The sequence below is a fragment of the Tyto alba genome, unplaced genomic scaffold (assembly GCF_018691265.1).
Source record: "Tyto alba isolate M040663 unplaced genomic scaffold, T.alba_DEE_v4.0 Super-Scaffold_12, whole genome shotgun sequence".
NCBI classification, from domain to species: Eukaryota; Metazoa; Chordata; class Aves; order Strigiformes; family Tytonidae; genus Tyto; species Tyto alba.
In genome coordinates, this window is record NW_024881274.1 from 6,539,486 (window position 1) to 6,551,605 (window position 12,120).

General features: G+C 69.9%; 2 protein-coding genes across 3 annotated transcripts in view; one reads left to right on the forward strand and one right to left on the reverse strand.

Moving 5' to 3' along the window:
- Positions 1-206, forward strand: part of LOC116960671 (gastrin/cholecystokinin-like peptide) — a 1,106-nt gene extending 900 nt beyond the window's left edge. Inside the window, exon 3 of the mRNA XM_042787303.1 lies at positions 28-206. Within this exon, the coding sequence (XP_042643237.1) occupies positions 28-146 (119 nt within the window). The 3' untranslated portion in view covers positions 147-206. The remainder of the gene's footprint in view (positions 1-27) is intronic.
- Positions 207-359: 153 nt separating this feature from the next.
- On the reverse strand, positions 360-10,923 carry HAP1 (huntingtin associated protein 1). Of its 2 annotated transcripts, XM_042787228.1 has the most exons (16): positions 10,493-10,923; positions 9,872-10,063; positions 5,590-5,666; positions 5,378-5,494; positions 5,190-5,290; positions 4,819-4,927; positions 4,615-4,693; positions 4,360-4,490; positions 4,192-4,266; positions 3,954-4,091; positions 3,791-3,858; positions 3,528-3,695; positions 3,048-3,361; positions 2,721-2,939; positions 2,167-2,269; positions 360-1,418 (listed from the first exon to the last, which is right to left on the reverse strand). In XM_042787228.1, exons 1-16 carry the CDS (start codon positions 10,809-10,811, stop codon positions 1,034-1,036), a joined length of 2,595 nt encoding a protein of 864 aa, XP_042643162.1. In that variant the 5' UTR covers positions 10,812-10,923; the 3' UTR covers positions 360-1,033. The 2 variants fall into 2 exon arrangements, with proteins under 2 accessions (XP_042643162.1, XP_042643163.1); XM_042787229.1 differs by lacking the exon at positions 2,167-2,269 and having other exon boundaries at positions 1,265-1,418.
- Between the last annotated feature and the right edge of the window lie 1,197 nt (positions 10,924-12,120).

Consider the following 12,120-nt stretch of genomic DNA (forward strand, 5'->3'; position numbering starts at 1 on the left):
TCTGACCTGCTGCCCTTGTCCCCGCAGAGCTGAGTGACCGTAAGGGCTACGGGGACGAGGGGATGGAGGCTCTGCATGACCACTACTACCCCGACTGGATGGACTTCGGCCGCCGCAGCGCCGAGGGCTCGGTCGATGCCGCGTAGCCGCGGGGCCGGCGGCGCGGTGCTGAGCACCAGCACGCTCGGCGCACGCCTCTTCCTGCAATAAAGCTTTGGCACTGCGGCAGCTGCTGCTCGCGCCCTTCCTGGGAAGAGCTGGGGGGGGGCGGGGGAGGCCGGCGGGATTCGCCCCCAGCCCCACCGGGAAGCGCAGGACAGACACGGCCCACGGCAGCAGACACGACACGCAGGAGCCGATTTGTGACTTCCCATTTATTTGACGGGGACAGGGGCCTGGCCGGGGGCGAGGGACGCAGCCGCCGGGAGCAACAGCTACACCCCGAGAAACACCCACCACAGGCCACCCTGAGCTAGGGGGGCTGCTGCTATTCTGCTATTCTACGGGCAGGAAAGACTTTAAAACCACCATTTCCATTAAAAACCAGCCCAGATGCTGGCCAGGGGCCCAGGCTGGGCTGGGGGTGTCTCCCCCTGGCACAGGCGGGTCCCCCCCCGGACCGAGCGAGCATCACCCTGCGCTGCAGGAGCCCGGAGAGCCCCAAAGCACCAAGCTGCCCCTCAGCAGAAGCAGAAAGAGTTTTTATTACCAGCAACGGGCTCCTGCGAAGGGTCCGCACCCCCACACTGGGGGACAGGGTCAGCCGGCACCCCCTGCCCGGAGCTGGCTCCCCCAGAGCCCCCGGCATCACCCCACGCTCCCGGCACCTGGCCCCCCTGCCACAGCGTCACACGGGGCCGGGGAGCACCGCGTCCTCGCAGCCAGGGCAAAGCCCCCGCGCGCCGGTGCTGGGGGGGCTGCCGGGCCCCGGGGCAGCACCCGGAGCTGCCCGTCCCATCTCCGCTCCCCCAGGGGCGGGTGATGAGGACGACACGTCTCATCCTGAGCTTGGGGGCTCTGCAGCAGCATCACGTCAGCGTGCCCTGGGCTCCCCCCGGGCGCAGGACATCTCCCCTCGAGCCACCACCTTGTCCAGGCCCAGGCGCTGCAGCTTCTCCACCAGGTTCAAGCTGAAGATGCTGCTCCTGGGTGAGGGTCCGTCCTGCCCCCCGGGCGCAGGGAAGGGCCGGGTGTCAGCCTGCTGCAGGTCCGGGGAGAGGAGCGGAGGGGCCCATCGCGACCCAGTCCCTGGCACGGAGGCGGAGATGCCCCGCACCAGCAAGAGCCTGATGAGTCCCCGGGGGGTGCTCGGGGGTCCAGGGCCAGGTGCCAGCATAGGGGAAGACGGCTCTGGCGAAGGGCTGCCACGGCTCAGCCCCTCAAAGGGCCCACAAGAAGGCACAACGGCGTTACACAGACTGGAGGGGAAGAGAGCAGAAGCGGGGGTCAGTGGGGGACCCTGGCCCAGGGGATGCTGCTGCAGGGGATCCCCAGGCAGAGCAGGGCCCCCCCATTCCTCCTTCACCTAATGAGCCTGGGGCTGTGGGAGACCCCCACACTTGCAGCATTGCCCAAGTGCCCCAAAGCTCGTGGCACAGAGCTGGGGGGGCTGCAGCCATGCCCTCCCCCCCAGCTCCCAGGAGGGGAGGTGTCACGGCCCCTGTTCCACAAACATTTTCCAGACATGAAGGGTTTTGTCTGACAGCGTGCAGTGAACTCCAGCTCACACCAACCCCCAACAAGCCTTGCAGGGGCTCATTAAGGCTTAGCAGCAGTGCTCGTTAATTAAGGGGCAGCCCAGGGCCTGGCTGCTCCAGCCCAGCCTGGGGGATGCACGAGCGCAGCAGAGGGAAGGCAAAGCCCAGGCAGTGCTGGGAGCAAACGCTGCTCTGTCCCCAGGGCGAGCCCAGCCTTGCCCAGCCCAAGGAAGGCTCTTCCGCGCAGAGACTGGGGGGGACCGGCCCCAGCCCCTGGCACACAGCCAGGCAAGGAGCCAGATTTGGGGACATTTCAAGCGCCGAGCATCTCTCCCAGCATCAGGTGCTGGAGCTGAGCCCCAGCCCGCTGCTCCCTCGAGCTGCGCGGAGCCAGGCACGGGGGGAGGAGGAGTGGGGTGAGGGGGGACGGTGCAGGCAGTGCAGGCGGTGGGGGGGCCACGCGCCTTACCTGGGTGTCACCGTGGTGATCTCAGTGGTGGGGTGGAGGATGTGGCAGGTAGTGATGGTGAAGGTAGATGGGGTCTGGGGGAGGTTGTTAACAGAGAGGAACACTGGAAGGGACAGGAGACAGCGGGTTAATGGGGTGGGGGGGGGGGACAACACAGGCAGAGAGCAGGGCTTGGGGCTGGCAGGAGAGGCGAAGCTGGGCCGTGAGCTGCCAGCCCCAGCACAAAGCTGCATGCACAGGCACAGGTCCAGTGGCTCAGGGAAGGGGACTGCGAGCGCAAGAGGAAACAGGCAGCGACGTTTCTCCCAGACCTGCCCCTTCCACACACCCGGGCTGCAGCGAGTGCACGCCGGCTGGACAGGGAGGGCTCGGCCTGACAGGGCGGCTGCAGGACAACAGCCCTGGTGCTGCTGCAGACAGAGCATCCCCACGGGGACAGACGGGGGGCAGGGACAGGCTGCTGCTGCAGGAGGGGAGAGCGAGGGGCAGCCGGGGCAGGAGGGCAGGAGCGTCCCGGGGGCTGGGTCCCCTCCACCCCCTCACCCCGCGCTCACCCCCGCGGCGCTCCTTGGCTTTGGTGGGCACTGAGGTAGGGAGCAGCTGGAAGGAGCTGGCGTCCACATCGTCCTCCTCCAGGTCGTGGAGGCTGTAGACCTCCTCCAGGTCGGTGTCCAGCTGCCTGAAGTCTTTGGTGAGCACCCCGGGACGGGGCACCAGGATCCCGCCCAGGTTGGGCCGCGCCAGCTGCTGCCAGTGGTGGAGGGTCACAGAGCCTGGGGGGGGTGGGGTGGTAAAACACAGCCAGGACAGCTCAGCTTGTGTCGGGGGACCCTCCCAGCACCTCCAGCTCTGCACAGCGGGAAGCCCCCTCCACCCCTCACCTTCCAGGGGCTTCACGATCTGCAGCTTGTCAGGCAGGTAGGTGAGGGAGCCGAGGGAGAAGCCGGAGCCGGCCGTGAGCTCTGAGCCCCCCGAGTGGTTGGTCCCAGCGGAGACGATGCTCTCGCTGGGGGTGAGGAAGCCGCTGGAGCTCTCCCCGTCCCTCAGCCGCCACAGCTTGCGCTCCCGCTCCGCCTCGAAGAAGGAGCGCTCCTCCGAGGCATGGCTCTGCTGCCGCGCCGACAGCCGCTGCACCGCTGCCTCCAGGTCCTGCCGGCCCGGGGCCGCCCGGGGCCCCTCCCCGGACCCCTCACCCCTGCAGGGGGGGGGCACAGGGTTAGGGTGCTTGGGGCCCTGGTCCTGCACTGCACCCCCCCACGCCGTGCCAGCCCCAGGCTCATGGCACCGATTAACGTGATCAACAGCTCGCTCCTAGGCAGGGCTCTGTCCCACCCGAACCGAGGCCCCGCTGCAGCACTCACCGGGCGCCCTCAGAGCCGGAGCAGAAGGTGCGGGGGGTGCTGGCCCCCCCGGAAGGGGCAGCTGATAACGGCTTGGAGCCCGGCGTGTTGTGGGGAGACTCGAAGCAAGTCTTGGCTTTGGCCGCCTGGTTCACCACTTTCACCGTCTCAAAGACGCGCAGGTAGCTCCTGCGGGCAGGGTCGGGTCCTTGAGCCGCCCCCCAGGGACCCCCCCCCCCCCCCCATCTCGCGGCCCAGCACCAGCCACCGCTGCCCCTGCTCACCTGTAGTCCGAGGAGGAGCTGTCTGTGCCCTTCCTCATCATCCCCTTGATCTCAGCTGCCAGCGAGTCCTGGTGACACAGAGGAGCCGGTGTCAGAGGGGAGAGGGGAGAGGGGAGCCCCCCCCCCCCCCCACCGCCCAGCCCTTCCTGTGCCCCCCACTCACCACGGGCAGGAGGCTGGCTGCGCCGTAGCGGCTCACGGTGCTGTTGGGGAGGCTGCGGCTGCGCAGGTTCTTCACCTCCTCCTGGGCTTCCTGCAGCATCCCGCCGCACTCGGCGTACTTCTCCTGCAGATCCTGCAGCTGCGGGCATGGGCGCAGCTCAGGCAGGGCAGGACCCCCCCCCCACCCCCCCCCCCCCCCGCAGCCAGGGCACCCCTGGCCAGGCCCCCCCCAGCCTCACCTCCATCCGGAGCTGCTGCTGCACCTCCTTCGCCACGGCCAGGTGCTGCTGGAGCTCCTCCACCTCCGAGACGTACTGCGGGCAGGAGCGGGCAGGTCAGGGAGCTGTGCCCTGTGCCCCCACCCCTGCCCCCAAGCACCCCCCCCGGCACGGGGGGGCCACACTCACCGTGCGGCACTTCTGCTGCAGGTCCACGACCTGCGCCAGGAGCTGGCTGATCTCCTCCTGCTGCCGCACCGTGTCCTCTGCCTTGCGGGCCAGCTCGTCCGAGAGGTAAACGACCTGCTGGCTGGCTTCAGCTGGGGGAGGCCCGGGGGGGTCCATCACCGCCGGGGCACGGCCCCCCGGCCCCAGGCACGCAGTGACACTGGGCAGTGCCTGCAGACCCCCCAACCCGAGCCCGGAGAGCCCAGCCCCACGTACAGAACTGCTCCACGCAGTCGATCATCAGCTGCTGCTCCCGGTCCTCGTACTGGCAGGTCTTGGTTGCGATGTTGGTGGCCTGGGGGAGAGGATCGGAGGGGCTGAGCGGGACGGGCAGGGGCTCCGGCCTCCCCGGGGGCCAGCTCAGCTCCCCCAGCAGTGAGCGGGGTGGAGGTGGGAGCGGAGGGGGTCGGCTCCGCTCACCTCCAGGCGAAGCTTCTGGTTCTCCTCCTCCAGGCACTTGAGTTTCTGCTGCAGGGTGTCGTACTGGAAGTACTGCTGCAGGGACAGCGAGGACTCGTGCCGGCACAGGCTGGGGACAGCAGGGAGGGCGCTGAGCACCTGCAGTGCAGTCAGGATGGGGCTGCCCCCCCCCCATCCGCTCCCCCCAGCTCCCTGGTAGGCGTCTGCAGTGACCCAGCTCCATGGGGCTGGAGCCACGGCCACCGTGGGAGGGAAAGGAGTGCCAGCCCCGGTGCTGGACAGTGACAGCTCCTGCCCAGCGCCTCTGCCTGGCCCCCCAGGAGCAGCGCCCTGCCCCGGGCAAGCGGTGGGACAGGGACCCCCCCACTCACGGCGTGGAGGTGGCGGAGGTGGGCTCGCTCTCCTCTGTCGTGGTGGTGTAGAAGTGGAGCAGGTCATCCCGCATGGAGACCTCGTGGCGCAGCTGCGCGATCTGGGAGGGGAAGGGGCATCAATCAGGGCTCAGCCGAGGGGACCGCAGCCGCCCACGGCCCCCGGGCCCTGTGCCCCCGGGCGTTACCTCCTCTTTGGCCAACTCCAGCTGCTCCTCCAGGAGCTCGTTGCGCTGGGTCAGGCTCCGGTTCTGCTTCAGCAGGGACTGCCCGATGCGCGCCGCCAGCTCCAGGTCCCGCTCCCTCTGCAAAGGGCAGGTCTGTGTCAGCGGGGGGCCCATCCCCTGCTCTGCCCCCAGCCCTCGCCCACCCCTGCATCCCGGGGGTCCCACAGGCGTACCTCCTCCAGCAGGTTGGTGACGGCATCGATGTCGTGGTAGGTCTTCGTGATCCTGACCACCCGCTCAGTGCACAGGACTGGGGGAGAAGGGCGAAGGGTGAACCCCCGGCACTGCAGGAACGCGGGCCCCGGGGCTCAGCACTGTCCCCCCCGCCGCCTCCTGCCCCATGTCGCTGCTTCCCACCGGCAACGCACGGGGGTTGCACAGCGGAGGGAATGGGGGGTGGTTGCTGCAGGCCCACAGAGCTGCTGGTCACCAAAATGGACCTTTTATCTGCTTGGCAGCACCAGCCGTGGTGCAGGAATGCTCACAGCTGTGACAGCATCACGGGAAATGGGGTGCTCCCAGCTCACCCCCAAACCCTGCCCGCATCCTGGGGCAGCTGGAAAGGTGCTGAGCCCCCCTCGCTGCGCCCACCACCCCAGCTGGAACACAGTGCCAGCCCCACGGCAGGACACAGACGGGGAGGAGGGATGGGGGAAGGCAGGCAGCAGAGACAGGATTGGAGGTGACATCTCCAGCAAAAAGCAGGCTGGAGCTCCTGTATAAATAGCGGTGGGTGGCACCGTGCCGAGCCGGGCTCACAGGCAGCGTCCCCTCCAATCTGTCCCCAGCCCCCTCCCCCAGATCTGCCCCCAGGAAGCCAGCCCTGCCCTAGTTTCTCCTCGGAGACACTGGCCGAGGCAGAGCCGAGCGCATCCTTTCGGGACGCCGCCCCCCCCACCCCCCCGGTGCCCCCCCCAGCTGCAGCAGCGCAGCGATCCCGCTCTGAGCGCGGGGGCAAGGGCAGCCGCCTGCCACGGCACCACCACGCACCACAGCATCGGGCCCCCGCTAACGCCCGGCCTCCCCCCCGGCCGCGAGCTGGGTCTCTGGCAGGGAGAGGTGGTACGAGGATGGGGACATCTGTCATGTGTGTGTCCCCCCTCCCCGGCACCAATCCTGCCAACTGTGCCCGCAGAAGCTGCCAGACAGCGCCGGGCATGCACCCAGATGGCAGCGCTGGAGCTGCACGATGGGAGGGAGCCAGCAGCGAGCACGAAGCCCCGAGCCCTGCCTGCACCCCGGGCCCTGCCTGCACCCCACAGCTGTTCCTGGGGCTCCCTTCTGACATCCGAGCGCCCCACGGGCGCGTGCCTCAGTTTCCCCTGGCAGAGCAGCGCTGGCTGTGCTCCGGGCCTCGCGTCCCCAGCCACGGGCGCGCTCCCCAGGCAGACAAAGTGGGTTAATGGGAGAGGCTCAGCCACACAAATCCCCTTACGCTGCCCCAGCTGGGGTTGTGTAAAGGTGTGTGAGTTGTCATGGCAATGCCCCCCACCAGCCACCCCGTCCCCACCCCGTCCCCACTGCTCAGGGTGCTGGCCCTGCACCCCAGTGGGCACATACCCCAGTGGGCACGTCCGCAGGGAGAGGGGCCAACCCCCAGCCCCAGCCTCACCCCCCCCCCCCCCCCATCCCACCAGGGCCTGCTCCCCACAGGGGTCCTCAACTGCACCTCGTCAGGCCCTTGAGCCGTTAATTGGAAATAATTAGAGCATGAGCATCGTTACAGTCTGAGCGAGCAGCAGGCCATGGGAGACACGGGGGGCTGCGGCGCTGGCAAACACGTAAACACGCGCGGGCCTGATCCAGCGCGGTGCGGGGACCCGCGCCCCGGGGCCGGGCAGACCCCAGCCCCACGGGCACACACAGACCTGGCGGGGACCCCCCGGCACCCTCCCTGGGGCTCAGGGTGACCCCGGGGCCCCCCCAAGGGATCGGGCAGCAGCTCCCCGGGGATGGCGCACGGCGAGCGGGGGCCGGGGGGGCTGCGCACCCCGCGGCGGGGAGGGCGAGGGCTCCCACCCGGGGGAGAGACCCCGGCCCCCCACCCCCCCACGCCCCCCCGCGCAGGACCGGCCCGGGCCGCCCTCACCTTCCTCCAGCTCCCGGGCGAGGGGGTCGGTGCCGCCGCCCCGCTCCGCCCGCCCGCTCAGCTCGTCGTAGGCAGCGGGGCTGCTCCAGATCTCCATCGCGCCCAGCCCACCGCAGCCCGGCCCGGGCGGCCGCTCCCGCCCCTATTTATGGGGTCGCCCCGTCTGCGCGCACCTGCCCGGGCGCGTCCCACCGGGGCCGGGGGCGGTACCGGGCGGGAGAGGGGCGGGGGCGGCGGGGCCGGGGGCTGCCCGCTCCCCCCGCGGCGTGGAGCGGGGTCGCTGCGGCTTCCCGCTCCCCCCGGGGAACCTTGGGGCCACGGTCCCCATCGGAGCACCCTGGAGGCACGCTCCCCAGCAGGCACCCCAGGGACCCATCGGGAGGATCCTGCTCAGCCCTGGGGTGCTGATGGGCACGGCGGGGGGGGGGCCTGGTGAGTGCTGACTGCTGGGAGGGGACACTGAGGGGTCACTGGTCCCTGAGCAGCAGCTTTGCAGCACTGACCCAGCGCGCCACGCACAGAGGGCAGCTTCTGCTCCTTAGGAGGGACAGGGAGAGGTTTTGGGTCCTTCACCCCAAACCCAGACTGTGTGCAGGGCTGGGGTCCCCGCGATGGCCAGGCTACACCACAGCTCCCCCCCACACACACGCCTGCCCAGCCTCGCTCGTCTGCCCCGGGCCTGGGTCCCCCATCATCATCATCATCATCGACACAGCTCACCGCAAATCCTGCGCGCACGGGTGCCCAGTGCAGTGCTGGGACCTGCCGGGTCCCTGAGCCAGGAAAGGGCTTTTCCATCCCCCTCCAGCCTGCCCCGCTCAGCACTCCCCTACTCTGAGCATGGGCTGGCATGAGCCTGGCCCCCCCCATACCCCATCCCGGCCGCCCCACGCTCCCCGCTGGCACCCCCAGCTCCCCCACAGCCACCCTTGCGCAGAGGCAGCACTGAAACAGGAGAGCTGCATAAACCACGCCGCGCTGAATTATGGAGGAGCTGGCTGGCACGTAGCACAGGCCTGGTGGGCGGGAGGGCAGGGGGGGCTGCGCCGAGCACCCCACGGCACCACGGCAATGCCAACGTACGCGCTGATCGCCTGCCCCGGCACCGCCCCTCGTTAGCACCAAACTGATCAATGAATCGAGGAGGCTGGGGCTGGAGCTGCACCTGAATCTCTCCCGGTGACGGCAGAGTGCGAGGGCAGGGGCCCAGCCAGCTCACCCCGGCACCCACCCCCGGGGACCCCAAGGACACAAGGGTGCGTCTGGGCACGGACAGGCAGGAGCCGCTTCTTCCTAATGCCCTGCCCAGGGATTTGCTCCTCCGGGCAGGTCCCCTGCGTCTCTGCGCAAGCAGATTACGGGGGGCTATTTCTGATGGCAGCTTAAAGGTTTGGGTAAAGGGATGAGGCAGCACGGGCCCCCTCCACGTCAGCACACGCGGGAGGCACGGAGAAACGTGACCCCCGGGGCTCCCGGGGCCAAGCACGGCTGTCCCCACCGAGCAGGGACGGGGGTGCCCGGGGTCCTGCTGAGCCGGGTGCTCCTGGCCCCATGGCACGCGGACAGGGTTTGGGGCTCAATCCCTTGCACTGTCACAGCGGGGTAAGGGGGTGCTGGTGGCTGGGGGGGCCGCACCCCGCTGCCTGCTGAGCAGGGAGGGGAGCAGCTGGGAGGGGAAGGCTGCAAGCGCAGGCAGGGCACGACGGGGGTTTGTCCCCAGCCCAGCCTGTCGCAGGCGGGGGGGTGGGAGCTGACGCCAGCGGCAGGGCCGGGGCCTCAGCCCCATCTGTCTCCCACTGCCCCACATCCATCCCCCAGCCCCTCGCCCTAATCCTGTCCCCGCCACACGTGAGCCAGAGGCAGAAGCAAAGCAGAGATAATCCGCCTGTGCCCCCCGCTGAACTGCGACCCCATGCCAGCAATGAGCCGCCGCCACAGGGCATCACCCCTGCCCCACCACGGGGGCTCTGGGTGTCCCCCCTGGGCACCAGCACCCACAGCTCCGGGGGCTTTGCCAGCAGCAGTGGCCCTGTGCCCCCCTCGCCTGCTTCAGGCTGTCATGTTTGGTGGGGCAGCAGCACTGGGGGCCACTGGTGCAGGCTCTGCCAGCCCCCCGCCAGCGTCCCCCCCAGAGAGCCATGGCACAGGGCAGGGGGTCCCGGGACACAACGGAGGCTCTTTCCAAGCATCCCTCTCGGCTCAGCAGAAGCTGCTCCCAGAATTAGCCCGGGATGTTCTGGGCAAGGAAATCCAGCCCATCGATCCAATTAGCAGTGATTAGCTCCCGGGCTGCCCTCGCAGCGCAGCCGGTGCTGCCCGCACCCCACTGCCCTCGCCGGCCCCACGGTGCGGGACGAGGCACTCACGGAAGTACTGCAGGGTCTCCTCGATCTGCCGGGGGGTGAGGGGGGCCGCGGGCTCTGGGGGGCCAGGGGGGGCACGCAGCCAGTCGTCGTGGTCGTAGCCGAAGACAGTGTCAGCCCGCAGCGTGTAGCGGGGCAGCCGCTCGCCCAGCAGGCTGATGATCTCCACCTCGGGGACATCCCTGCTGCACAGGTCTGGGGACAGAGGGACAATGGCATCAGCTGAGGGTGGGGGGCACCCGGGAGGAGGGGGGTGCAGGGTCGGGGGCTGGGGAGACTGTCCCCTCGGCGTTTTGGGCGCTGGTGCCACCAGCCAGGTCTGCCCCCAAAGCCACTCGTGAAGGGAGTGGGAGATCCCCGCAGGGTGGCAGACAGGGACCCCCTCCCCAGCTGTCCCCTGCTCCCCCCTCAGCCCCCCGCTCCCTGCGGGCAGGGTCCTGCTGCCATCTCCTGGCCACGCTCTGCCCGGCCCAGCGGTGCTGGGGACAGCAGGCCAGGGGTGCTGGGACAGCGGCTCAGCGCCGGCCACACAATAGGGACAGGACGAAGGACCAACCCGGAGCTGCCCCAGCACCTCACCCTGGTCCCCAGGGCCACCCACGGGCAGCGCCCGGCTCTACCCACCGGTGACGGTCGCGGCATCGCGGCGTCTGCCAGTGGCCGGCCCGTGGGACGTGGGGCTGGTGTGGGGCAGAGCAGCGACGGGCGAGTCCGGGCTGGGCTGGAGGTGGCGGGCGGGCGGGCACTGGCCGGGGGGGTTCTCTCGTGGGACCGCGGTGTCCAGTTTGGCTGGCGTTACGGGGGGGGGGCCGGCTGCCATGGGGAGAAGCACCTTCCTGCCTGGCTCCCTGGAGCGGCGCTGGCGGGCAGCAGAGCCCCTTCTCCCGCCCCTGCCTGGGGAGAAGGAGCTGTGAGGGTGATGCTCTAGGGACCAGGGACACATCCTGACCCCCCTGCATCTGGCCAGCACCAAACACCCTCCCCAGGGGCAACATCTGCCAGGTCGGGGGCTTGTGGAGACCTGGGCAGCACGGCCAGGGCTCAGGTGTCCCCGCTGCCCCACCAGCCCCCAGCCTGCTGCGGGGATGGGGGGACCGTAGGAAGAGCCAGCGGGGCGGTCTCGGGGATGGTGCTGGGTCAGCGTACCTGCTCAGCGTCGCCTCTGCAGTGGCCTCTGCGTGACGTGGGGGGCTCAGCACCGAAGCAAACACTTGGTGATGTCCAGATCAGCGCCGGTGCAGGCCAGGGGAGGGGATGCTCCGAAGGGACGAGGCAGGACCCTGCTCTCCCCGGGTTCGCTGCTGGGTCCCCGCTGCGGGAGCGGGCAGGGGAAGGAGCCGTAGAGCCGCTCGGCAGTGGGAGGACACGGCCGAGGTGCCGGCAGGAGCCCGCGGGAGCCCCACCTTGGAGAGCAAAGTTCGGCTTGAATCCTCCACCCCAGCAGCACCAGGATGCGAAGCAGGGACCTGCCGTGTCGCCCGGGGCAGGGCTGGGCAGCATCCATGGCCGTCCCATCCCAGCCATAAACACATCACGGGACAGGCCATAAAACCAGCACGTTCCTGCTCTTCTGCCACCTCCAGCGGCCCCAGCGCGGGCTGCAGCCGCTGTTGGCACTGCTGCTGACCCTCTGCCCTGCCCCATCCCCACCTCTGCTGCGGCGGGGGCCGCGCCGGCTGCAGCCCCTCATCCTTGGCAGAGGGCTCGTGCCAGGGCCCCCCTGCTCTCCCTCCCGGCACGTGCTCACAGCTGCTCTCACGCCCGCAGCGCCCAGGCCAGGCCACCCTGCACCTCCCTCCAGCGAGGCCGGATCCCTCCCTGGCACGGGGGACAGGCACGAGGCAACATGCACACCCCGAAGCACACCCGCAGCCCCACCGTCCCCTGCCCCCCGGCACTGGGACCACCAGACCTGGGCGGCCCAATCCTGCACCGAGCTGCCCCGGGGAACCGCTCCCCAGCTCCACACCCGCAGAGCCTCTCCCTCCCTGCTTCTCCCCGGAGGAGGAAGGGGACCCACCGTGCCGAGGTGCCGGGCTGCCGCTGCCCCGCTGCCGCTGGCTCCGGGGGGGGAGCCTGGCCGGTGAGTCAGCTCTCGGCCGGGGCTGCCAGAGCCCTGCGTCTCCTTTTGGCCCAGCTCCTGCACGTACATTAACTCTCCCCAGGGGAAACCTTGTTCAGACACGTGCGAGCAGCTCCCATCGCTCCCGGACCCTGCTGTCCCCCCCCAGCCACCAGCCTGTGGATGACCC

What these genes read in the sequence shown, in the direction of transcription:
- HAP1 (XM_042787228.1), bottom strand. Translation starts at nt 10,811, where the DNA reads ATGTGTCCCTGGTCCCTAGAGCATCACCCTCACAGCTCCTTCTCCCCA. An exon ending in GGAGACCCTGCAGTACTTCC is followed by an intron (nt 5,667 to 9,871) that starts GTGAGTGCCTCG and finishes CTTCTCCCCCAG; the next exon opens with TCCTGTGCACTGAGCGGGTG. An exon ending in ACCAGAAGCTTCGCCTGGAG is followed by an intron (nt 4,694 to 4,818) that starts GTGAGCGGAGCC and finishes CCTCTCCCCCAG; the next exon opens with GCCACCAACATCGCAACCAA.